The 25,499-nt window shown below is 45.4% G+C and overlaps 1 protein-coding gene and 1 non-coding gene across 3 annotated transcripts in view; both read left to right on the top strand.

Annotated features, from left to right (window-relative positions):
* The window catches only part of B4GALNT2 (beta-1,4-N-acetyl-galactosaminyltransferase 2 (SID blood group)), a 43,263-nt gene extending 35,373 nt beyond the window's left edge, over positions 1-7,890 (top strand). For both annotated transcript variants that reach the window (XM_004041413.5, XM_004041414.5), the window contains exon 11: positions 551-7,890. In XM_004041413.5, coding sequence (XP_004041461.2) covers positions 551-756 — 206 coding nt within the window. In that variant the 3' untranslated portion in view covers positions 757-7,890. The remainder of the gene's footprint in view (positions 1-550) is intronic.
* A 15,734-nt stretch (positions 7,891-23,624) lies between these two features.
* Positions 23,625-23,696, top strand: TRNAQ-UUG (transfer RNA glutamine (anticodon UUG)). Its single transcript has one exon. It is a non-coding gene; the product is annotated as a tRNA-Gln (tRNA).
* Positions 23,697-25,499: the final 1,803 nt, after the last annotated feature.

Genomic DNA, 25,499 nt, shown 5'->3' with positions numbered 1-25,499 from the left:
TGCAAGGGCTGTACCCGGCTGGCTGATCATAGTCGCTTGCCCAGTAGCAGTACATCCCTTTCCCCTTTCTCCCCAGACTAGGGAGCTCTTGATCTCTCTTACCTCCCTCCTCACGTCTCTTTGACTTCTGTGTCTCCTGTAGGCTGCCCTTCTTTTCCTTCCCCTTCCTTTCCCTACAGCTCTGTCTTCTTCCTCCTTTCCCATGCTGCTTCATATTCTATTTTTCCAGAAATCCTTTCCTATTAACTGCTCTCTCTTTCCCTCTTACTCCATCAGCCCTGGAGTCCACAGTTCTGTCCAGTTTGAAAGCCAATTTGTGCCACTCTGCCTCTGTGCCCGTATCTCTGCCTGAGAAATGAGCTTATTTATTTCCTTCCAACTCATCAGCAGGGACAGGCTCCTAGAGTTAAGGGTGTGGCTTCATGTGGGGCTGAACCTCCCCAGTGTATGAACTGTGTCCTCTCCCTGGGACTCCCCCCACCAGACCTAGAATAGCGCCCACTTTTCTGACCGCAGCTCCCACTTCCTTCTGCTCTCCCTCTCTTTGCAGAATTCTTCATTGATGGGCTAGGGACCCTACGCGTGGGGTCATGCCCAGAAGTGATTATAGGTCACCAGTCTCGGTCTCCAGTGGTGGACTCAGAGCTGGCTGCCCTAGAGAAGACCTACAATACATACCGGTCCAACACCCTCACCCAGGTCCAGTTCAAGCTGGCCCTCCACTACTTCAAGAACCATCTCCAATGTGCTGCATAAAGGTGTGAGGGCATAGGAGAAACACTAGGCTGGCTGGTTATGGTATCTATAGCAGGCCACAAAAAACTGGACTCCTGATAGGTGAACGTTGTACCAAACCAGCTGGTGGGTAGGGAAAAGGGAAATGGCTCAGTTACTGGAAGTACCAATCAAAGGTGAAGGGTCATTAGAAATGAACCAGTCACTGACCAGGGCAATGGAGACTGTATTAATAGCAATGATGATTTGTACAATGCCCTGCCTTTTTTGAAGCATTTGCATGGGCAGTATCTCACATCATCTCATCTGATATCACACAAAGACGACATTGGTTGGTGTCCTCAGTCAAAAGAACAGCTGCCTGGTCCTTGATAGTTGTTTGGTGGAAATTCTGTCACAGTCAGAAGCATCGGATCCAGCATCACTGTCATCCCTACATTTTTATTAGGTTCTATCTTGTAGACTCAAAAAATGTGAACATTCCAGGGTCCTTGCCTTGAGGAGGTTTGCAGCCTGGTTCAGTTCAGTCCAATCACAGAATTAGGCAGCCGGGGTCAGAGGATCAGAGAAGGGAAGGGGTCACCAGGTCCCAGGTGGAGGAGGAAGACTCCGTGGAGTGAACTTGTTAGGAGCCTGAAAGCAGACATTCAGGCATCAGAGAGGGTAGGAGGGCCCTGGGGCCATCCCACTGTCCACCAGAACAAAGGCTGCCCTGGCATCAGACTCACTCCAGACCTGTTCCAGAATGCCAGGGATTGAACTCAGAGCCCATGCCAAGGCATGATGGTGAACAGACAGTGTGAGTGTGGTGACAAGCCACTAAGCTCCAGGGACCTGAGGCCAGTTGCTGGTCACTCAAAACTCATGTCATTTACAGAGTGGTTCCATCACTCTGTTGTTGGATAAGCCTCTTTCTGTTGTCTGGGGGTTGGCAGATTGCCGAGACCAGCTTGGTCGTGGAGACCCTAACCCAGTGGTGCTAGAGGAATTAAAGACACACACATAGAAATATAGAGTGTGGAGTGGGAAATCAGGGGACTCACATACTTCAGAGCTGAGAGCCCTGAACGGAGTTTGACCCACATATTTATTGACAGCAACCCAGTGATAAGCATTGTTTCTATAGATTATAGATAAACTGAAAGGATTCCTTACAGGAAACAAAGGGATGGGCCGAAACAAAGGGATGGGCTCTGGCTAGTTATCTGCAGCAGGAACATGTCCTTAAAGCACAGATAGCTCATACTATTATTTGTGGCTTAGGAATGCTTTAAGCGGTTTTCCACCCTGGGTGGGCCAGGTGTTCCTTGCCCTTATTCTGGTAAACCCACAACCTTCAGTGTGGGCATCATGGCCATCATGAACATGTCACAGTACTGCAGAGATTTTGTTTATGGCCAGTTTTGGGGCCAGTTTATGGCCAGATTTGGGGGCCTGTTCCCAACACATTCCCCTTTTTGTTTTCCAAAGTGATAAAAGCAAAGGCAGCTTTGTCACGGTGAGCTACTTCTCACAGGAATCAGGATCCGCACCTGCAGACTATACAAAGACAAACAACACAGATTAAAAGCACAATCATCATTGAAATCACAGAGCTTCCAAGTGTCTTTATCCACTTTAATGGGTTAATATCTGCTAATCTGTCTGCAGCTCCTTCAAGCACTCCAGTTCCTGGCATTAAGGTCAAGTGTGCCTGGGATGCTTTAAATATTTGTTCTTTTAATTTTGCAATATGCAAAGACAAGTTTGTAGAGTGTCCTTCTAGATGCTTTTTTATTCTTTCCCAAATTTTGATCTTATTAACAGACATTAATAGTTTCCACAAATCCTTATGTTTAGCTTCTACAGTGGGCCATATCATTTGAGGTTGAGGTGCCACTATACTGCCATGTTTCCAGATAATGGGAACTCTTGCTGTATTTCTTACCATTTCTACCATCTGACTGTTTTGTTTAGACCAGCTGAACATAGTGTGGCTGTGGCACACAGACTGAGAGGTGTAATTTAAGCTAAACATCCCCTTAGGGGACCAATCAATAATGATTCCATAGGAATCGTTGCGCAGCACCTCTGCCTGTTCTGCAATGCAATCTTCCCAAACAAGTACATTCATTATTTCTGGCCAGGTCCAATTCTATTTACAAATAGGTTTTGAGCTGCCTTTGCTTTGCCTCAATTATAGGAGCAGATTTATTATGGTAAATATTAAGAGCAGAAAGCATGTGTAACTGTGTCACACAGTGATTACATCCAGGCATTATTGCCAGCCAAGATTGATAAATATGCCCAATAAGTATAACTGTTCTCTGTGTTGTTCCTTGTTGAAGGAATACTCATGGCAATGGTGATCACCACTATCATATCTATCATTAAATTACTCATTGTGACTGGTTGTCCCACTTTCCTCAGGTTTTCTTCCACCATCTGTGACAGCTTCTTGATCTGTCCCCAGGTAGGTGGCTGTGTTCGACAGCTGTTGCTCATGATAGTTGGGGTCCTCCTCAGCATCAGTCTTGACATGGCTGCAACCGGGGGATCCTCGGGATCCTCCTGGAATCTCTTCCTCAGCATCTGGCTCGTGGTAAGGTTTCAGGTGTCTTCATGGCACCCAAATTGGCTATTGATTCGGTCCTGGAGAAACCACAAGCATAACCTCTACCCCAACTTATTATTTTACCTATTTCCCAACTTTTTGTTATTGGATCTCTCCACCAAACCAGTTGTTCTGCTTCTGTCTTTGCAGCTGGTTTCTGTAGATGCTGTTCAGCTGCTGGCCTTTAAGCAGGCTCAAAAAATTTAAAGTCAATAATGCTAGAATCAATTGCATATGGGGTGTCCCGTAGTCCCTGCTTCTCCCCTTTTGCTTTTGCAACTGCTGTTTCAGGGAGAGCTTCATTCTTTCTACTATGGCTTGTCCTTGAGAATTATATGGGATGCCAGTAATGTGTTTAATATTCCATATAGAGAAAAATGTAGCTAGAGCTTGGCTAGTATAGCCTGGGGCATTGTCTGTTTTAATAGAAGCTGGAATGCCCATCACCACAAAACACTGCAAAAGGTGACATTTAACACAGGCAGAAGACTCTCCTGATTGGCATGTAGCCCAGACAAAGTGAGAAAAGGTGTCCACACATACATGTACATAAGCTAGTCTCCCAAACGAGGGAACATGTGTGACATCCATTTGCCAAAGAGAATTAGGTTCCAATCCTTGAGGATTAACTCCTCCTGTAAAAGATGAGGAATGCACCATTTGGCAAGTTGGGCATCACTGGATAATAGCTTTAGCTTCTTTCCAGGTAATGCCATATCTGTGTTTGAGACCAGAGGCATTAACATAGGTTAAATTGTGAAAGTGTCTAGCATTAGATATTGCCTTAGCAACTAGGTGATCAGCCATGTGATTCCCTTCAGTTAAAGGTTCTGGAAGAGGTGTATGAGCCCTAATGTGAGTGATGTAAAAAGGATGCATTCTACTCCTGACTGCTGTTTGCAATTGGGTAAATAAAGCCATCAGTTGCTCATCTGTGTGGAATCGTAGTTGAGCATTTTCAATTAATTGTGTGGAATGAATCATGTATGAAGAATCAGAAATCACATTAATAGGCATATTAAAAGCAGTCAATACCTCAATTACAGCTATAACCTCTGCTTTTTGAACCGAAGTATATGGCATCTGAAGCCCTTACTTTTCAAGCCAGCGTAAGAAGCTTTACCATTACTAGACCCATCTGTGAAGACATTTTCAGCACCTTCAAGTGGTTTGAATTTAGTTATTTTAGGAAGAATCCAATTAGTTAATTTCAAAAATTGAAACAATTTTGTTTTGGGAAAATGATTATCAAGAATACCCACAAAGTCAGCTAAATGGGTTTGCCAGGTAAGACTATTTATAAAAGCTTGCTCTATTTGTGCCTTCATGAGAGGGACAATAATTTTTCCAGGACCATATCCATGTAATTTAACAATCTGAGTTCTCCCATTTCCTATCATAGTAGCGATTTGATCCAAATAAGGAGTTAGAGTCCGTGAATTAGTATGTGGAAGAAAAAGCCACTCTACAAGGTCTTGCTCTTGAACAATAACACCAGTAGGTGAATGCTGAGTTGAAAAAAATAGCAAATCTAGAGTCTTTTCTGGATCTATTATATTTATTTGAGCTTTATGGACTTGCTTTTTGATGAGCTGCAGCTCTGCATCAGCTTCTTTTGTTAATTGCCGAGGGCTAGTGAGACTAGCATCTCCTCTAACGTTAGAAAATAGGTTACTCATGGCATAGGTAGGAATGCCTAGAGTGGGTCGTATCCAATTAATGTCCCCTGGTAATTTTTGAAAGTCATTTAATGTTTTCAATTGATCCGTACATATGGTTACTTTCTGTGGCACAATGATAGTGTCATTTACTGAAGTCCCCAAGTAGCAGTAAGGAGTAGCAGTCTAAATTTTGTTAGGAGCTATAATTAAACCAGCATGAGAAATCAAATTTTGCAAGTGATCATAATATTGGAGTAATATTTCTCGAGTGGGGGGCAGCACAAAGTATATCGTCCATATAATGAATAATGTAACACTGTGAAAATTTTTTATGAGTAGGTTCAATTGTTTGCCCTACATAAGTCTGGCAAATTGTTGGACTGTTCAACATGCCTTGTGGCAACAGTTTCCAGTGAAAATGCTTAGCAGGCTGCAGGTTGTTTACTGCAGGAATTGTAAATGCAAACCATTCACAGTCCTGCTTGGCTAAGGGGATAGTGAAGAAACAGGCTTTTAAATCTATGACTATTAAAGGCCTATTTTTTGGAATCATAGCAGGAGAAGGCAGTCCTGGCTGCAATGTCGCCATAGGTTGTATAACTGAATTAATGGCTCTTAAGTCAGTTAACAGTCTCCATTTACCTGATTTTTTCTTAATTATAAAAACTGGAGAGTTCCAAGGGGAAAATGTTGGAGCTATGTGTCCTTTTTCTAATTGTTCAGTAACTAGGTCCTTTAAGCCTCCAGTTTCTCTTTACTTAGCAGCCATTGTTCTATCCAAATTGGCTCATCTGTTAACCATTTTAAAGGTATAAGTTCTGGAAGCTTAACAATGGCCACCATCAAAAATGATATCCTAAACCTTGGCAGGAACTTTGTCTTTCCACTTGAAGTGGTTCCTTCAAATCTTGCAAATTTTTTCCTAGTCCCATACCAGGGACATACCCCATTTCATGCATCATACGTTGACTTTGAGGGCTATACAACTGCTCTAGAATTAGAACTTGTGCTCTCCATTGTTGTAACAAATCTCTTTCCCATAAATGTATAGGTACAGAAGTTATAATTGGTTGAATAGTCCCAGGTTGTCCATTGGGCCCTTCACAATGCAAAATATAATTACTTTGATATACTTCAGGGGCTTTACCAACTCCAACTATGTTAAATTGAGTGGGTTGAATTTGCCACGTGGACAGCCAGTGCTGTAGAGAAATGATTGAAATGTCTGCTCCTGTATCTACCAAACCTTTAAATTTCTTTCCCTGAATAGTTATTTCACAGGTAGGATGTTTATCAGTAATTTGATTCACCCAATAAGCTGCTTTGTCTTGTTTATTTGTGCTTCCAAATTCTCCTATTCGTTTAATTTCACTTTTCCCCATTTCCACATACGGCACAATCAGAAGTTGTGCTATACGCTTTCCTGGCTCTGCTTTCCAAGGAAAAGAAGTAAATATAACAATTTGAATTTCCCCATTGTAATCTGAATCAATGACTCCTGTATGTACTTGCACTCCTTTTAAACTTAAACTAGATCTACCTAGAAGTAATCCTATCATCCCCCCTGGCAAGCATCCACAGACCCCTGTTGGAACTTTTTGTGGGGATTCCCCAAGCATAAGGCTCACAGCTTTTGTGCAGTATAAATCTACTGTGGCACTACTGGCTGTAGTGGGGGACAGACATTGTACAGGGGTGAGGGAGTCAGCTATAATATTTCCCTGTTGATCTGGGGGGTATATCCTAACAGGGAACTGCCAAGCCTCTATATCACCCTCTTGTCTAGGTGGCTCAATTCCTGCCTGAATAGAACTGAGAGCAGTCACTCGAGGCACTGCTAGAACAGTCACTGGGGCAACTACTTTTCACCCAGTGTCCTCTGGAAAAGAAAGATCTGTAGGGTCAGGTCACTCTTTTTCTTCAAAATAATGAGGGGGTGGAGAAGAGTAGGGACAAACCTCTTCCTCATTTGCCACTTTAGCTTCAGCCAGCAAACAAACCTGCTGTGTCATCTCTTCTGTTACTTTGTTATACTTTCCTTCCTTCTCATCATTAGTGTGAAAAGGTTCTAAGGTGGAATGCACCAGAGCCCACACTTGTCCCATTGTTACCCTGATGCTTCTGAGCTCCCCTTCTTACTCACCATGGGGATTGCTTAAGCATACTCGGGTGTCCTTCAGCTTAGTTCCACATTCTCCAACCATCACTCCGGCGACCCTTCAACTGGGGTTCAAGCCCCACATTGGGCGCCACTTGCCGACACCAGCTCAGTCGTGGAGACCCTAACCCAGCGGTGCTAGAGGAATTAAAGACACACACACAGAAATATAGAGTGTGGAGTGGGAAATCAGGGGACTCACAGCCTTCAGAGCTGAGAGCCCCGAACAGAGTTTGACTCACATATTTATTGACAGCAAGCCAGTGATAAGCATTGTTTCTAAAGATTATAGATTAACTAAAAGTATTCCTTATGGGAAACAAAGGGATGGACTGAAACAAAGGGACGGGCTCTGGCTAGTGTTCTGCAGCAGGAACACGTCCTTAAGGCACAGATCGCTCATGCTATTGTTTGTGGCTTAGGAACACCTTAAGAGGTTTTCCCCCCTGGGTGGGCCAGGTGTTCCTTGCCCTCATTCCAGTAAATCCACAACCTTCAGTGTGGGCATCATGGCCATCACGAACATGTCACAGTGCTGCAGAGATTTTATTTATGGCCAGTTTATGGCCAGATTTGGGGGCCTGTTCCCAACAGCAGATTCTATGACCACTTCAGCCCTGCCTTTACAGTTTCTGTTTACCTGTAAACTTTTTCTTCCTGTGGCCTAGGGTAGTTCAGGATCACTAAAAATGTGTTCTGTGATATATTAATAAAAATTCCTGAAAAATGGACTTACAGCAAAATTGATTTTGGTACTCAAATAGTTTTGAAAAATATTGCATGCTATGTCTCCTTTTTGTAATGTTGCAGTTCACATTAGTGTAGTAAAGCCTCTGAGAAGACCTGAGGTAAGGAAATCTCTTTAACTTTGTTTAATTCAGCATTTCTGAAGTACAGTTAGAGACTAGCAGTCATTTTTTATTCTCCCAAAACAGAACTGAGCACACACCTCATTCATTGTATGTCATAAAGATTATATTGCTATAACTTTTTTTGTATACTAACATAGCTATAGGCCAGGCATGGCGGTTCACACCTGTAATCCCAGCACTTTTGGAAGCCATGGCAGGAAACTTGCTTGAGCCTCAGGAGTTTGAGGCCAGCCCAGGCAACATAGCAAGACCCCATCTCTAGTAAAAAAAAAAAAAAAAAAAAGACGAACATAGGCAGCCTTTGATTGGAAGAAAAAAATAAGACAAACAAGCATAGCTATATAGGAAAACAACATTGCATTGTCCCATCCTAATGCAGTCCCATATGACTCCCCTTTGTTCCAAGCAAGAAGAGCACCTACCTGGACCTTGTGCTCTAGAGTACCTTGCATGTCACAAACGTGCACTTACTGACAAAGCCCAGGGCATCTCTGTCACTTAGGATCCAGTGCTTGGCACTAGTACAGCATGACTGGTAACCCTAAACATCCGTTCTTGGGACTAATGCTATTCAGGCCCCAGGAAAATACTTCTCCACATCTCTTGCCTTGTGTCATCAAAAGACAATTGCATCCAAATGCAACGAAAGTTTGTGGACAGCACTTTGGAGTACTGATAGGATTTTGGCTGCAATGTGCTTAGGTAAAAGGAAACGACAAATTTTAAAATTTGCCAGATTCTGCCAGGCACAGTGGCTCAAGCCTGTAATCCCAGCACTTTGGGAGGCTGAGGTGGGTGGATCATTTGAATTCAGGAGTTTGAGACCAGCCTGGCCAACATGGTTAAAACCCTGTCTCTACTAAAAATACAAAAATTAGTCGGGTGTGGTAGCACATGCTTGTAATCCCCAGCGACTTGGGAGGCTGAGACAGGAGAATTGCTTGAACCCGGAGGCGGAGGTTGCAGTGAGCTGTGATCATGCCATGGCTCTCCAGCAGCCTGGGCAACAGAGTGAGACCCTGTCTCAGAAAAAAAGAAAGAAAGGAAAGTGTTGGTCAGGCACAGTGGGTCATGCCTGTAATCCCAGCACTTTGGGAGGCAGAGGTGGGAGGATCACTTAAACCCAGGAGTTCAAGACCAGCATTGGCAACATAGTGAGACCCTGTCTCTATATTTAAAACTTTTTTCAAGTAAAAAAAAAAAAATTAAAGTCTTGCCATGAAAAAACGTCAGCTCAACTAAAACCTTGTGCTTAGGAATTCTGACACAAGCCCCTTATCTCACTGCAGGCTGATAACAAAGAGCTCCCAGACCAGGCCTCAGAGCACACTTTGAATAGAATTGCTTTAGATTAGTGATCAGCAAACATTTTTGTAAAGGACTAGATAGTAAATATCTTAGGTTTTGTAATCCACATAAGGTCTCTGTTACATATTCTTTTAAAAAGATAACTCTTTAAAACTGTAAAAGCCATACTGAGGGCTTAAGGGGCCATTCAAAAACAAGCCATAGGCTGCATTTAGCCCTTGGCTGTAGTTTGCTGCTTTACTTAAAACTGTTCTTAGAGTACAAATTATGTGAACAATCTTGATTACAAAAGCATAATTAGTGATTTTGTTGAAATAAAAGCAAGAAAATTAAATTATGTGGGATAAATATACGATAATTTACAAATTATATATATGTGTATGTGTCTTTGTTTTTTTGTTTGTTTTTGAGACAGAGTCTCACTCTGTTGCCCAGGCTGGAGTGCGGTGTTGTGATCTTGGCTCACTGCAACATCCACCTCCCAAGTTCAAGCAATTCTCATGCCTCAGTCTCTCTAGTAGCTGAGATTACAGGCACCCACTACCATGGCCAGCTAATTTTTGTATTTTTTGTAGAAAGGAAGTTTCACCATGTTGACCAGGCTCATCTTGAACTCCTGATCTCAAGTGATCTGCCCACCTTGGCCTCCCAAAGTGCTGGAATTATAGCCGTGAGCCACTGCACCCAGTCAAGTGGTGGTGTTTTTGAACAACTAAGAGTAGGCAACATATCAAAGCAATGGAATTTATTTATTTGTTTATTATTATTATTATTATTATTATTATTATTATTATTATTTTGAGACAGAGTTTTGCTCTTGTCACCCAGGCTGGAGTGCAATGGCGCAATCTCGACTCACTGCAACCTCCGCCTCTGACATTCAAGCGATTCTCTTGCCTCAGCCTCCTGAGTAGCTGGGATTACAGGCACATGCCACCACACCCGGCTAATTTTGTATTTTTAGTAGAGACAGGGTTTCTCCATGTTGGTCAGGCTGGTCTCAAACTCCCGACCTCAGGTGATCCGCCCACCTCAGCCTCTCAAAGTGCTGGGATTACAGGAATGAGCCACCACGCCCAGCCAATTTAATTATTATTATTATACATACCTTGGTGTTCAGTTGATGGATTGTTGATGTTTGGATGAGTAAGAACAAATGGCTCAGTGCGGTGGCTCACACCTGTAATCCCAGCAGTTTGGGAGGCTGAGGCGGGCTGATCACCTGAGGTCAGGAGTTGGAAACCAGCCTGGCCAACATGGTGAAACTCTATCTCTACTAAAAATACAAAAAATTAGCTCAGCATGTGGCATGTGCCTGTAATCCCAGCTACTCGGGAAGCTGAGGCACGAGAATCGCTTGAACATGGGAGGCAGAGGTTGCAGTGAGGTGAGATCATGCCACTGCACTCCAGCCTGGTCAACAGAGCAAAACATATTAAAAAAAAAAAAACCCAAACAAACAAAACCAACACCACTTTACAATTCTTTTTAATTTTGCCACTATAATGACATCTTTGTCAAGGTAAGAGGATAGAACATTAAACAGTTTGCTAGCTTCATTTTTTATAGCTTTAAATATTTACACATAAGGATGTTGGTTTTCATGTGTACTCTTTTTTTTAATCTTTAGAGACAGAGTCTCACTCTGTTGCCCAGGTTGGAGTGCAATGGCGCAATCTCGGATTCAAGTGATTCTTGTACTTCAGCCACCCGAGTAGCTGGGACTACAGGCATGCATCACCATGCCCAGCTAATTTTAGTATTTTTTGTAGAGATGGGGTTTCACCATGTTGGCAGGCTGGTCTCAAATACCTGGGCTCAAGCAATCCTCCCACCTCATCCTCCCAAAATGCTGGGATTACAGGCTTCAGCCACCACGCCTGGCTTGCTTAACCTAATTTGAGTTGGTTCCTGTTACTTATAAACAAAGTGTCCTAAATAATACAACCATGCTGTACAACTGCCTGTTTCCAAAACAGAAAGGCATACATAAATAAAAGGTTTTCTCCTTCGGGCAGTTTGGAAGCAAAAACCAGGTCACAGACAATACCAGCCACATAGGCTTTCCTCCAGCCTTGAGTTTCAGACACAACCAAAGAGCCTGGACCAAACCAATGACAAAGCTATCCTTCCAGGACACTGAGTATCCCCCTGATATTTTCTGCTAAACTCCGAATTTCAGGAAAGCTGGGTACAAATAGCCAAATAATTGCATGGGCCTCCAGGGGGCGCTCAAGCCTGCCCTCTCTGTTTCCTTTACTTCTTCCCCACCCGCTTAACCCAGGAAGGGAAAACTGCTGCTGTGCTTTTGGAGAGGACGGATCTTATTGGCTACTGGGCTACTGGTCTTTTTCTTGCCTGCATAGGTGTGTCTATTTCCTGCGGCTGAAGTAGAAATTGGGTCTGAGGTCAGCTGGCTTCTTCTCCACTCTTAGGAAGGTTTTTGATTTTTTTTTTTTTTTTTTTTTTTTTTTTTTTTGAGATGGAGTCTTGTTCTGTCGCTCAGGGTGGAGTGCGGTGGTGCGATCTTGGCTCACTGCAACCTCTGCCTCCCGGGTTCCAGCAATTCTCCTGCTTCAGTGTCCCGAGTAGCTGGGACTACAGGCGCGTGCCACCATGCCTGGCTAATGTTTTTTTTTTTTTTTTTTTTGTATTTTTAGTAGAGACAGGGTTTCACCATGTTGGCCAGGATGGTCTTGATCTCTTGACCTTGTGATCCGCCCGCCTCGGCCTCCCAAAATGCTGGGATTACAGGCGTGTGCCACCACACTTGGCCAAAAATCTCATAATGGTTTAGGAAGGTTTACAAATTTGTGTTGGCCCGCATTAAAAGCCGTCCTGGGCCACAAAGATTGGACCAGCCTGCTCTAGGAGAAGCACCCCTGTCCTTTACCTTCCAGATCTACATCTGGTGGGCAGTGGGCAGGTTGACCTTTCTGAAACCTACACACAGCTTTAACTGCTCACTTCCTGTTAGTGGTGTTCACAGGCGTGGGCATGGCCGTAGGAGTAAAAACTCATTAGCTGTTAACAGTCAGGGTTTTAAGGAAACTGAATTGCCAATGAAATCTGATTGGCAGTTCCTTAAAACTTACAGGTTTCCTGTCACTTCCAGTCACTTCCAGACATCTCGTCTAGACGTATCTTTGAGACTGGGGAACCTATTCTTGTAACCACAGGCCACCACCCAGGCCTCTGGCGCTCAGTTAAATGGCTTCTGCCTTGAGGCTATTCACAATAGTCGTCTCTAGTACAGAGGGACCATCTATAATCTGCTCTTTGCCCCAGTTTTTCCTCTTTGTGGGCAGAAAATGTTTAAAGCATTGTGATGCAGCAAGCTGGTCTCTTGCCCAAATCAGTGTCCTGCTAAGTCCCCTGTCTCTGTGGATGCTAACTTTCACTTGGGGTACAGAATCAGCTTTTCCAGCCCTGTAACACTCCAAGTTGTAGGATTTCCGGTAAACTTGGATTGCAAGCCACTCTAAGCAAAATTGAAAACTTAAAACAGGGCACCTTCAGCCTAAAAGATGTCTCTTATAGGACCTGAAGACTGCATGAAATCACTAACTCCTGCCAGCATTCCAATTTTTTCCTACCATTTCCCCTAATTCTACAGTCCTGATAGGCACATAGTCTGTGTTCCAGACACCAGCACCAATTTCAGGATCATTAAATTTTGAAGAGGTGCCTGCTCTCCACCCTACCTCTTCCACTCAACCCTGCATCTGTCTTGACAGAGGATTCAAGTTAACACACAGCTCTTCTTTTTCTTATTCCTTTGTTTGGATGCTCCTGCTTCCTTTATGCCCTTCAGTTTCAAACAAGTTCAATTCAAGTTATATTCAAATTAGAATATAAATTCTAATTCCCTCATCTTTAAATTTTACCAAGGGATTATCAAGATGTTCCTCATGTAATTGAGTAATCTATATAACTGCATATGCCTCTCTCCTATCCCATTGTGCTTGTAAAGATCCCAGCTCTCCACATGCAAAGGACACAAAACGCATTCATCATAAAAGAAAAAAAAAAGATACATTTGACTTTATCCATCAAAATTTAAACCTTCTGCTCATCAAAAGACATTGACATGGTTTGGCTCTGTCCCCACCCAAATCTCATCTTGATTTCCACGTGTTGTGGGAGGGACCTGGTGGGAGGTAATTGAATCATGGGGGCAGGTCTTTCCCATGCTGTTCTGTGACAGTGAATAAGTCTCACAAGATCTGATGGTTTTAAAAGGGGAGTTTCAGCCGAGTGTGGTGGCTCATGCCTGTAATCCCAGCAATTTGGAGGCCGAGGCAGGCTGATAACCTGAGGTCAGGAGTTCAAGACCAGCCTGGCCAACATGGTGAAACCCTGTCTCTACTAAAAATACAAAAATGAGCCGGGTGTGGTGGTGCATGCCTGTAATCCCAGCTACTTGGGAGGCTGAAGCAGTAGAATCGCTTGAACCCAGGAGGTGGAGGCTGCAGTGAGCTGAGATCATGCCACTTCACTCCAGCCTGGGTGACAAAGCAAGACTCTGTCTCAAATAAATAAATATGTAAATAAATAAATAAAAGGGGAGTTTCCCTGCACAAGCTCTCTTCTTGTCTGCCACCATGTGAGACATGCCTTTTGCCTTCTGCCATGATTGTGAGGCCTCCCCAGCCACATGGAACTGTAAGTCCATTAAACCTCTTTTTCTTCCCAGTCTCAGGTACATCGTTATCAGCAGCATGAAAATGGACTAATACAGAAAGTTGGTGTTACTGGGGGTCAATTTTTCTGGCTGGAAATCTCTGTAGCCACAGTGCCTTTGCCTGAGTTCTTGTCCTGCATCCAGAAGAATGAGGTATGCAGACAAGTAAAAGGTGATGAAGAGTTTTATTTAGTGTTAGGACAGCTCAGAGGAGTGGGTACCTCCTCTCTGCAGGCAGGTCATCCAGTCAAGTGTTTAGCTCTTAGCAGAGAGGAGGCCCTGGAGAGGATAGTTCCTCTCCTCAGCCAAGTCATTCAGATGTCTTGGTAGGTCTCTGAAGCTCTCAGCAGAGAGGAGTACCCTCTCTGCTGGTCCCTCATCTCTGCAGTTCTCAGCAGAGAGGGTATTCCTCTCTGCAGCTGGTTGTCCTGTCCCATAGATGGTACTCCTCTCCAGAGCTGGAGTAGATGGTACTCCTCCTCTCTGCAGCTGTTCATCCTGTCCTGTCCTGTCTCCCTGCCCTCTTTGTCCTCTGGCCATCCTCTGCCTGCTCTGGCTGAGCCCAGGGCTTTTATGGACCTCAAAGAGGAGGAAGTGCATGCTGATTGGTCCATGGGCAGCCATGGGCAGGCCGGAAGAGGTACCACAAATCTGCACTCCAGTCTGTGGGACTGGCAGCCCAGTCCCCAGCCCCCAGCCCTCAGGCCCTTCTTGGCCTGATGGTGGGGCCTTACTAGGGACCCCACCCACTTCTGCCCAGGACTGTCTGCCTCCTGCTACTATTCATGGCTCTGGGGCTTGGCCTTAACCCTGCTCTGAGATGGGAGTGTGTGCCAGGAGTGGAGAGAGGCCAGGCAGTGGGAGCAGAAACCTCTGAGCTTACAGGGATGGGGTTGGGGGGGGGTCCTTTCTGGGGCACCCGAGGGTGCAGGGTGCAGAGACGCCTGGGTCCTGCACCTGGGAGGGCAGCCACAGCTGCACCTGGGAGCTCCTACCCCGCTAACTTGTAAGAGGCAGGCCTCCCGCTTGTCCCTGGCTCCTGCTTGCTTCATTGAGTGGGAGGCCCAGGTCTGCAGTTGCGGGTCTGGCAGCTGCCGCTGCACCCAGGAGGACAATCCTGCCTGCACCTAGCTCCCCCAAGAGCACAGGGAGGCTCAGATCCATAGCTTTCAGTTTGCATAGCCCCAGGAGGGTGAGGCTTCTGCCTGCTCTGTAGAGCAGGAGGGCTGGGTCTGCAGCTACAGTTTGGGCAGCTACAGTGGCATGGGGCACCCCCATCCCAACTCAGAAGGGGCAGGTCTCCCACTGGCTCCATGGAGTGTGCAGCCCCAGCCATGCCTCCCTGATGCAGCTGGCAGGATGGCAGCAGCCACTGCCATCATTGGTATTGAGAGTGAGGTGCTGCTGAAAAGATACTCAAAAATGTGGCAGTGACTTTGGAACTGGGTAACAGGCAAAGGGTTGAACAGTTTGGAGGGCTCAGAAGCAAACGGGAAAATGTGGTAAAGTTTGGAACTCCCTAGAGACTTGTTGAATGGATTCAACCAAAATGCTGATAATGATATGGACAATGAAATCCAGGCTGAGGTGGTCTCAGATGGGGATGAGGTACTTGTTGGGAACTGGAGCAAGGGTGACTCTTGTTACGTTTTAGCAAAGAGATTGGCAGCATTTTGCCCCTGCCCTAGAGATTTGTGGAACTTTGAACTTGAGAGATGATTTAGGATATCTGGTAGAAGAAATTTCTAAGCCTCAAAGCATTCAAGAGGTGACTTGGGTGCTGTTAAAGGCATTCAGTTTTAAAAGGGAAACAGCACAAAAGTTTGGAAAATTCACAGCCTGACAACACAATAGAAAAGAAAATCCTGGATGGGGCATGGTGGCTTTCAGTCTTCAAAACTTTCTCAAATCTGTCTGGTCTCATACCTGTAATCCCAACACTTTGGGAGGCTGAGGCAGGCAGATCACTTGAGGTCAGGAGTTTGAGACCAGCCTGTCCAACATGATGAAACCCTGTCTCTACTAAAAATACAAAAATCAGCCAGGCATGGTGTTGTGTGCCTGTAATCCCAGCTACTCGGGAGGCTGAGGCAGGAGAATCACTTGAACCCAGAAGGTGGAGGTTGCAGTAAGCCAAGATTGCACCACTGCACTCCAGCCTGGGTGACTGAGCAAAACACCATCTCAAAAAAAAAAGAAAAGAACAGAGAAGAAAATTCTATTTTCTGAGGAGAAATTCAAGCCAGCTGCAGAAATTTGCATAAGTAATGAGGAGCCAGTGTTAATCGCCAAGACAATGGGGAAAATGTCTCCAGGGCATGTCAGAGGTCTTCATGGCAGCCCCTCCCATCACAGGCCTGGAGGCCTAGGAGGAAAATATGGTTTCATTGGCCTGGTCCAGGGTCCTTGTGCTGAGTCCACCCTAGGGATTTGGTGCCCTGCATCCCAGCTGCTCCAGCTGAGGCTGAAAGGAGTCAACATAGAGCTTGGGCTGTAGCTTCAGAGGGTGTAAGCCCCAAGCCTTGGCAGCTTCTACATGGTGTTGAGCCTGCAGGTTCACAGAAGTCAAGAATTGAGATTTGGGAACCTCCACCTAGATTTCAGAGGATGTATGGAAATGTCTGGATGCCCAGGCAGAAGTTTGCTCCAGGGGTGGGGCCCTCATGGAGAACCTCTGCTAGGGCAGTGAGGAAGGTAAATGTGGGGTCAGAGCCCCCACACAGAGTCCCTACTAGGGCACCACCTAGTGGAGCTGTGAGAAGAGGGCCACCATTCTCCAGAGCCCAGAAAGGTAGATCCACCAACAGCTTGCACTGTGCACTCAATGCCAGCCTGTGAAAGCAGCCAGGAGGGAGGCTGTACCCTGCAAAGCCACAGGGGGGTGCTGCCCAAGACCACAGGAACCCACCTTTTACATCAGTGTGACCTGGATGTGAGACACAGGGTCAAAGGAAATTATTTTGGAGCTTTAAGATTTGACTGCCTCACTGAATTTCAGACTTGCATGGGGCCTGTAGCCCCTTTGTTTTGGCCATTTTTTTCCCATTTGAAACAGCTGTATTTACCCAATGCCTGTACCCCTATTGTATCTGCTTTTGATTTTACAGGCTCATAGGCAGAAGGGACTTGCCTTGTCTCGGATGAGACATTGGACTGTTGACTTTTGAGTTAATGCTGAAATGAGTTAAGACTTTGGGGGACTGTTGGGAAGGCATGAATGGTTTTGAAATGTGACGACATGAGATTTGGGAGGGACTGGGGCAGAATGATATGGTTTGGCTGTGTCCCCACCCAAATCTCATCTTGAATTTCCATGTGTTGTGGGAGGGACCCAGTGGGAGGTAACTGAATCATGAAGGCAGGTCTTTCCCATGCTGTTCTCATGATAGTGAATAAGTCTCACGAGATCTGATGGTTTTAAAAAGGGGAGTTCCCTGCACAAGCACTCTTCTCTTGTCTGCCGCCATGTGAGACATGCCTTTCACCTTCCATCATGATTGTGAGATCTCCACAGCCACGTGGAACTGTAAGTCCATTAAACCTTTTTCTTCCCAGTCTCAAGTATGTCTTTATCAGCAGTGTGCAAACGGGCTAATATAGACACTATTAAGAAAGTGAAAAGGCAGCTGGCCACAGTGGCTTGCACCTATAATCCCAGCACTTTGGGAGGCTGAGGTGGGCAGATCACTTGAGGTTAGGAGTTCAAGACCAAACTGGCCAACATGGTGAAACCCCGTCTCTACTAAAAATACAAACATTAGCCAGGCATGCTGGTAAGCACCTGTAATCCCAGCTACTCAGGAGGCTGAGGCACAAGACTTACTTGAACCCAGGAGTCAGAGGTTGCAGAGATCGTGCCACTGCACTCCAGCCTGGGTGACAGAGTGAGACTCTGTCTTAAAAAAGAAAAAAAAAGAAAGTGAAAAGGCAAGCCACAGACTGGGAGAAAATGTTCAACATACATATATTTGATAAAGGATTCATATCAGGATATATAAAGAATTCCTGTAAATTAATAAGAAATTTTTTTTGTGAGACAGGGTCTTGCTCTGTTGCCCAGGCTGGAGTGCAGTGGCACAACCAGCCCAGCTAATTTTGTAATTTTTTGTAGAGATGGGGTCTTGCCATGTTGCCCAGGCCAGGAAAAACATTTTCTTAATGAATAAAATACTTGAAACAGCACTTAGAAAAGAACATATCTAAACAGCTAGTAAGCATGTAAAATAGATGTTCAACATCATAACCATCAGGGAAATACAAATTAAAACCATAAAAAGAGATCATTATACACCCACCAGAATGGCTAAAATTTAAGAGACTAACAATGTCACCTACTAACAAAGATGTAGAACTGGAACTCTCCCATACACTGCTGGTGGGAGTATAAAATAGTACAAGAACCTTGGAAAACTGTTTGGCAGTTCCTAATAAACTTAAGTATACACATAGCCTGTAGCCCAGCAATTCTATTCTTAGGTTTATACCCAAGACCAAAAAAGAGTTGTACAAGAGTGGTCATAGCAGATTTATTTATACTAGCCCCAAACTGTAAACAACCCAAATGTTCATCAACTGGAGAATGGATCAACAAATCGTGGTATAGTCATACAATGCAATATTACTCAGCAATGAAAGAATGTACTACCGATATATAAAATGACAATGATGAGTCTCAAAATTGTTATTTATTTATTTATTTGTTTATTTATCTGAGAGGGAGTCTCACTCTGTCTCCCAGGCTGGAGGGCAGTGGCACTATCTTGGCTCACTGCAACTTCTGCCTCCCAGGTTCAAGCAATTCTCCTGCCTCAGCCTCCTGAGTAGCTGGGATTATAGGCATGCACCACCACGCCCAGCTAATTTTTTTGCATTTTTACTAGAGACTGGGTTTCACCATATTGGCTAGGCTGGTCTCAAACTCCTGATCTTGTGATCTGCCTGCCTCGGCCTCCCAAAGTGCTGGGATTACAGGCGTGAGCCACCATGCCTGGCCTTCAAAATTATTGATTTAATTTTGTTGATTGATTTTGTGTCTGGCAAAAGAAACCAGACACAAAATACACTACAGATAAGTGAATTTCATATATGTAAAATTTAAGAGCAGCCAAAAGTAATTTATGGTGATAGAAACCAGTACAGTGATTCCAGGGAGGTAGGAGGTAATGGCTTGAAAAGAGTACCAGAGAACTTTCTGGGGTGATAGAAATGCTTTATATCTTGATCTAGGTGATGGTGACACAGGCGTATACATTTGTGTAAAAAAAAAGTATTGGTTTCTCCAGTTACAATTTGTGCATTTTCCATTATATAAATAATAATTCAATTACATGTCATTTAAAGGGATAAGGCTGGGGGCAGTGGCTCATTCCTGTAATCCAGCAATTTGGGAAGCCAAGGCAGGAGGATCACTTAAGGCCAGGGATGCAAGACCAGCCTGGGCAACACAGCAAGATTCCTGTCTCTATTTTAAAAAATGAGATTGATTTTATATATTCTGTTATTGAACAATCTTCAACATATGCAACATATGGTGCTAATAAAACAAGGTGCAGAACAGTGTTTTGATTTTTTCTAAGAAAAAGAATATGTGCTGGGTTCAGTTGCTCACATCTGTAATCTCGTCACTTTGGAAGGCCAAGGCAGGAGGATCACTTGAGCCCAGGAGTTCGAGACTAGCCTGGGCAACATAGCAAGACTCTGTCTCTACATAAGAAAAGAGAAAAGGAATATTCATATTCATATACATGTATATTTGTTGGGTTTTACTTATTTATTTTTTAGACGGAGTTTTGCTCTTTTTGCTCAGGCTGGAGTGCAATGGCACAATCTTGGCTCATCACAACCTCTGCCTCCCGGGTTCAAGCGATTCTCCTCCCTCAGCCTCCCAAGAAGCTGGGATTACAGGCATGCGCCACCATGCCCAGCTAATTTTATATTTTTAGTGGAGAAGGGGCTTCTCCATGTTGGTCAGGCTGGTCTGGAACTCCTGACCTCAGGTGATCCACCAGCCTCGGCATCCCAAAGTGCTGGGATTACAGGCATGAGCCACTGCACCCAGCCTCATTTTGTATTTTGTTCAGGAATGCCAGATCCTTCTGGGCAATAGGGCTTGGGGTGGAAGGGGCAAGCCCAGAGACTCAGGGCATCCCTCCTCACACTGCACAAGGAGGTGCTGGCAGCTTGTCTGGCTCAGCCGGGGATCCCCAGGTAAAGTAGGGGATTCGTGGCATGTATCACCTAAGCTGGGTGATGAGGACACAGAGCAAGACAGATTCTATCCCAGCTAACTGTGAGAAGCTTCAGAATGGACAAAGGAAATGGACTGAACATGGCTATGACAGTGAACAGGAATACTTTCCATTTAACTACTCAAAGCACCTGTTATTCCATCCACTATATATTTACAGGCTTACAAAAAACTTGAAGTCCCTAATCCTTGCCTTTAGGATTTTTTTTTTTTTTTTTTTTTTTTTTTTTTTTTTTTGAGACAGAGTTTCGCTCTCGTTGCCCAGGCTGGAGTGCAGTGGCACAATCTCAGCTCACCACAACCTCCGCCTCCTGGTTTCAAGTGATTCTCCTTCCTCAGCCTCCTGAGTAGCAGGGATTACAGGCACGCGCCAATACACCTGGCTAATTTTGTATTTTTAGTAGAGACGGGGTTTCTCCATGTTGGTCAGGCTGGTCTGGAACTCCCGACCTCAGGTGATCCACTCACCTGGACCTCCCAAAGTGCTGGGATTACAGGTGTAAGCCACCATGCCCAGCCTTCCTTCAGGTCCTTCCTAACCCCTGGCCTCACTGTTCTCCCCCTCTGCCTGATTCAGCCCTCAGTTTCAGTGCCAGGGCTGAAGCCACACTGACCCCACCTCTAGCAGAACCTAGGACTCTCCCATGCTTCAGGAGCCACTTGAAGAGGCTGGGTCTGTTCTCAAAGATGCCATGGGTTGCCATCTTTACAATGTCATGAACTGTGGCTTTATGTTAATAGAAACTAGTTATTCTGGGGAAGGAAGATTACATCCTGTCTCCCTTTTCTCTCTTATCATTAAAAAATTAGTAAATGTGGCCAGGCGCAGTGGCTCAGGCCTGTAATCCCAGCACTTTGAGAGGCAGAGGCAGGTGGATTACCTGAGGCCAGGAGTTTGAGACCAGCCTGGCCAACATGGCGAAACTCCGTCTCTACTAAAAACACAAAAATTAGCTGGGCGTGATGGTGGTGCACTGTAGTTCCAATTACTTGGGAGGCTGAGGCAGGAGAATTGCTTGAACCTGGGAGGAAGAGGTTGCAGTGAGTGGAGATCATGCCACTACACTCTAGCCTGGGCAAAAAAGCCAGACTCCATCTCAAAAAAGAAAGAAGAAAGAAAAGAAAAGAAAAAGCTAGAGAATGGGAGTAGGGAGAAGTGGAAGTAGAAAGGTGGAGTCACCTTTACCCTCACACTGGACAGAAGGAACTATCTCCTATACATTGTCAAAGAATATCATCATGGCCCTTTAGGGTTTCTAAAGTAGCTTTTGAGAAATTAATTTCAATGCATTCTCACTGGTGCTCACAGAACCCGCGTAAGGAAGAAATAAACAGGAAAGCTGAGGTCCAAAGATGCTGAAGTCATTCAACTTCAGCTTTAATAGCTCACCCTTAAGTCATAGGAGCTTAAGGGGAGATTGGCTTGTTTCCCAAAATGGAAAATCTTTACTGTTTCTTCTGACAATATACAAGAGTTATTCTTTTATCAAGCCATATGGAAAAACAGAAAAGTCCTTATAAATTTACTCCCCAGAGATAAATCATCAACAGAGCATTTCAGATTTAGGCTACCATGCTCTTGACTGCATGCAACGGAAAAGGACTGGGTACACTAAGCAAGAAAAGGGACTTATTGGAGGGATGTGAGATAGCTCAGAGCACCAGAGAGAGGCTGGAAAAGCAAACTTCGGAAGATGGGCAGAGCCAAAGGGGAACTGGGCAGCCAGGACCTCAGGCAAGGTCAGGATACTGGGCCGTGTGGTTAGGATGCCAGTTCTGCTGCTAGTGGGCATGGCCTGGCTGCCCCCACTGCCCCGGGACACTGGGTGTCACAGCCACCACTAGTAGCAGAACGAGTTCTAAAATCACCGTTTCTGGGCATCAGTCTCTGGATTTTAAGTCTAATTGGCCAAGCTACATCTCATTCTGACTGCTGGAGAGTGAGTATATCCACCTTGGAGCACAGCTGCTGTCACCCAGATCCACACAGTGTTGGCGCCCTCAAGAAAGGAAGTCAGATGTCACACGTCAAATAAATGGTAAATGTTCATTACACACATGTATAACTTTTCTGTTTGTTTATAAGTCATGGGATATTATACATATTACTATATATTGTTAGTATATAGTACATATGAATTAGATATTATTAGTATATATTATTAAATGATGTATTTTATTTATATATAATTAATGTTATATATAATTAATATATACTATATTATTATACACACTAATTGGTACAACACTATTATACATACAAATTGGTAAGTAGATTTTACCTATTATCATATTGTTATACATACTAATTGGTATGTATACATACTAATTGGTAAGTCGATTTTATTATTATTATACATAATAATTGGCAAGTAGCTTTTTTGTTTTGGCTTTTTATATTATTACAATAAGTTATTCCCTAAATTCTTGCACAATATTTATTGTGTAGATATTGTTATTACCAATTTTCACTTGGACGTTTATTTTCTGTTTTTTACTATTATAAACAACACAGCTGAGAACATCCTGGAACATACGTCTTGGCACTTGCCTTGGTGTTTCCGTAGGCTAAAGTCTCAAAGATGAAACTGCTGAGTCAAATGGCGTGTAAAAATTTAATGTAGCCAGATTGACCTGCAGAAACTTCCGTTTACATACACGCTCACTAAAATGGGGGAGAGAGCCCAGAGGGGAGTGTCTTTTCCACTGATCTGATTTAATCCTAAAGTTAAGGATAATCGCCCAGCAAGGAAGGGTATCTGAGTGTTATCTCAGCAGTCCCACCTGGTGGTTTTTAATTAGACACACACGCAAGTGGAGGCGAAACTTTGGAACGGTTTTCTCGTGAGCTCCAGCCACGTGAAACAGTAGGACTCGCACCGACGCAGTCAGGCTGGGGGCGCAATTTCAAGGTCTCCGTTCGCGCGTCCCTGGGGCGCCTGGGGTTTGAACCGTTGTTCCCCACATGCCAGTCCGCTTCCCTTCCCGCTTGGCCAAAATACCTTTTCTAAGGCACTCCCCACGTAAATAAATAAGTAAACAACCCAGGCTCCGTGCGCCGCGCCTCCTGCCCTGGAGTTGGGGTTGGAGCAGGCTTTCCCCGGACCCAGTCCAGCCCCACATCGCCAACCCCGCCAGCCTGCTGCCTTTCCGACCTCCCAGCCCCCGGAGGAGCGCAGGAAGACATGATATCCCCGGGACCAGAAACGCCTGGAACGCGAAGGACGCAGAAGCCCTCGCCACGCCGTCCGTGGGGCCCCGGCCCAGGGCCCAGTCCGGCAAACACGGACACCGCCGCCGCTCTGAAAAGGCCGCCCAGAACCGTCCTAGCTTGAGGAGACTCGCGGCCGCCTTAAGCAGCTAGCAGGTCCCATGGTGTAATGGTTAGCACTCTGGACTTTGAATCCAGCGATCCGAGTTCAAATCTCGGTGGGACCTCACGAGACTTTTTGGTCCTACAATTCCTGTTTTGGAGACCGCTTCCGGCAGCAGCCACCTCGGGCTGTGTGGGTAGCCTCACTGATCTGGCCTGCAGCAGCTTGGGGTCCCTCCCCCTCTCTCAAGATGTTTTCATTTCAGGGCCGTCCTAGGGGTGTCAGTGCGCACGCGCGAGAGTCGGGCAGAAAAATAAATGTGTTGATGGGAGAGCGAACACGACTTCACCCTGCAGGGCAGCTTCCGAAAGAACCCGAAGGATCCGGAGGATGCTGCTTTGGGCGGGGCATAGCTAGGTCGGCCGGTCTAGGAGGTCCCAGGTTGCCGAGGGTGCCGTCATGCTTCTTATTGGCTACTGAGCAAGCGCGATACGCTACTGCTGCCTGAGCCGCCAATGAAGTGGCTCGACCGAACCAAGGGGCGGGGAAACGGCGCCTGCGGGACTCCAATTGGTCACGAACAATAACGAGGCTGCGGTCCCCAGAGGGGTGTGTTTTTGGGGTCTGGAACGCACCCTAGTTTGTCTTGGTTGTCCGGTGCTCAGTGAGGTTGTCTGTGCCTGTCAGTCAGAAAACAGGCCCTTAGGCTGTATGCGGTGGCTCACGCCTGTAATCCCAGCACTTTGGGAGGCCGAGGCGGGCGGATCACCTGAGGTCAAGAGTTCGAGACCAGCCTGGCCAACATGGTGAACCCTCGTCTCAACTAAAAATACAAGAATTAGCCGGGCGTGGTGACGCGCCCCTGTAATCTCAGCTACTGGGGAGGCTGAGGCAGGAGAATGGCTTGAACCCGGGAAGTGGAGGTTGCAGTGAGCCGAGATCGTGCCTGTGTACTCCAGCCTGGGAGACAGAGAAAGACTTCATCTCAAAAAACAAACAAACAAAAAAACAAAAAAACAGTCCCTAGATGCTGTAGTTGGTGAAAGAGAGAAGAGATAAGGAAGAAAGAAGGAAAGAAAGAAAGAAAGAGAAAGAAAGAAAACAGTCCCTTAGATGCTGTAGCTGGTGAAAGAGGAAAGGAGAGGGAGAGAGACAGAGAGAGAGAGAAGAGGGGAGAAAGAGAGAGAGAGAGGGTGAGGGGAGGGGAGGGGAAGAGAAGAGAAAGAAAGAAGAAAAAGAAAAACAGTCCCTTGGCTAAGGGACCGGTTCTTCAGCCCGCCAGGGCGTCTTAAGCGAGTCCTCAGACGGATTGAGCGCGTCTCTCTGGGCGAATCTGTCCAGGATCCGTGTTTAGGGTGCCGAGCAGGCGCACGTGCTTTGCAGGAAAGGGCGTACCTTTAGGATTGTATGGGAGAGACCTGCGTGAAGCAGCTTCTTTGGATCAGCATCTCGGTTTTGAGAGGTGCCTGTCCCTCTAGGATAAGTAACAAGGGAGTCCGCTGACGCATTTATGATCTCCCCACAGGGTGATTGGCACTGTGGTTATATGTTCCCGCCCCTTGGGAGGATGCCATGGAAACACAGAGGATCCTCGCGCTGCTCTCCCACCTCTCCCCTGAGCACCCGTTCTCCCCACCCCACCCCACACTCTCCCTAAATGGTTGAATGGATCTGTGTGTATGAGCAATCCCAGCCTCAAAAATACCTAGCCATGAGACGTGGGAGGATTTGCTCCACCAGAGCGTAAAGCTTATTATCAACTGCAAGCTATAGAAATTGAGGTAGTTCAGTACTGGTGCAAGGATGGGAAAACATGCCAACGCAACAGAATAGGGAACCCAGATTCAGCCCCACGAGTATCTGGACAATTGATTTATGACAAAGGTGGCACAACAGAGGAGTGGGTAAAAGAACTTTCTTTTCCTTT

The sequence above is a fragment of the Gorilla gorilla genome, chromosome 4 (genome assembly GCF_029281585.2).
Source record: "Gorilla gorilla gorilla isolate KB3781 chromosome 4, NHGRI_mGorGor1-v2.1_pri, whole genome shotgun sequence".
Lineage (NCBI taxonomy): Eukaryota > Metazoa > Chordata > Mammalia > Primates > Hominidae > Gorilla > Gorilla gorilla.
The sequence above is the reverse complement of the archived record's forward strand: the minus strand, read 5'-3'. Positions and strand labels throughout refer to the sequence as shown.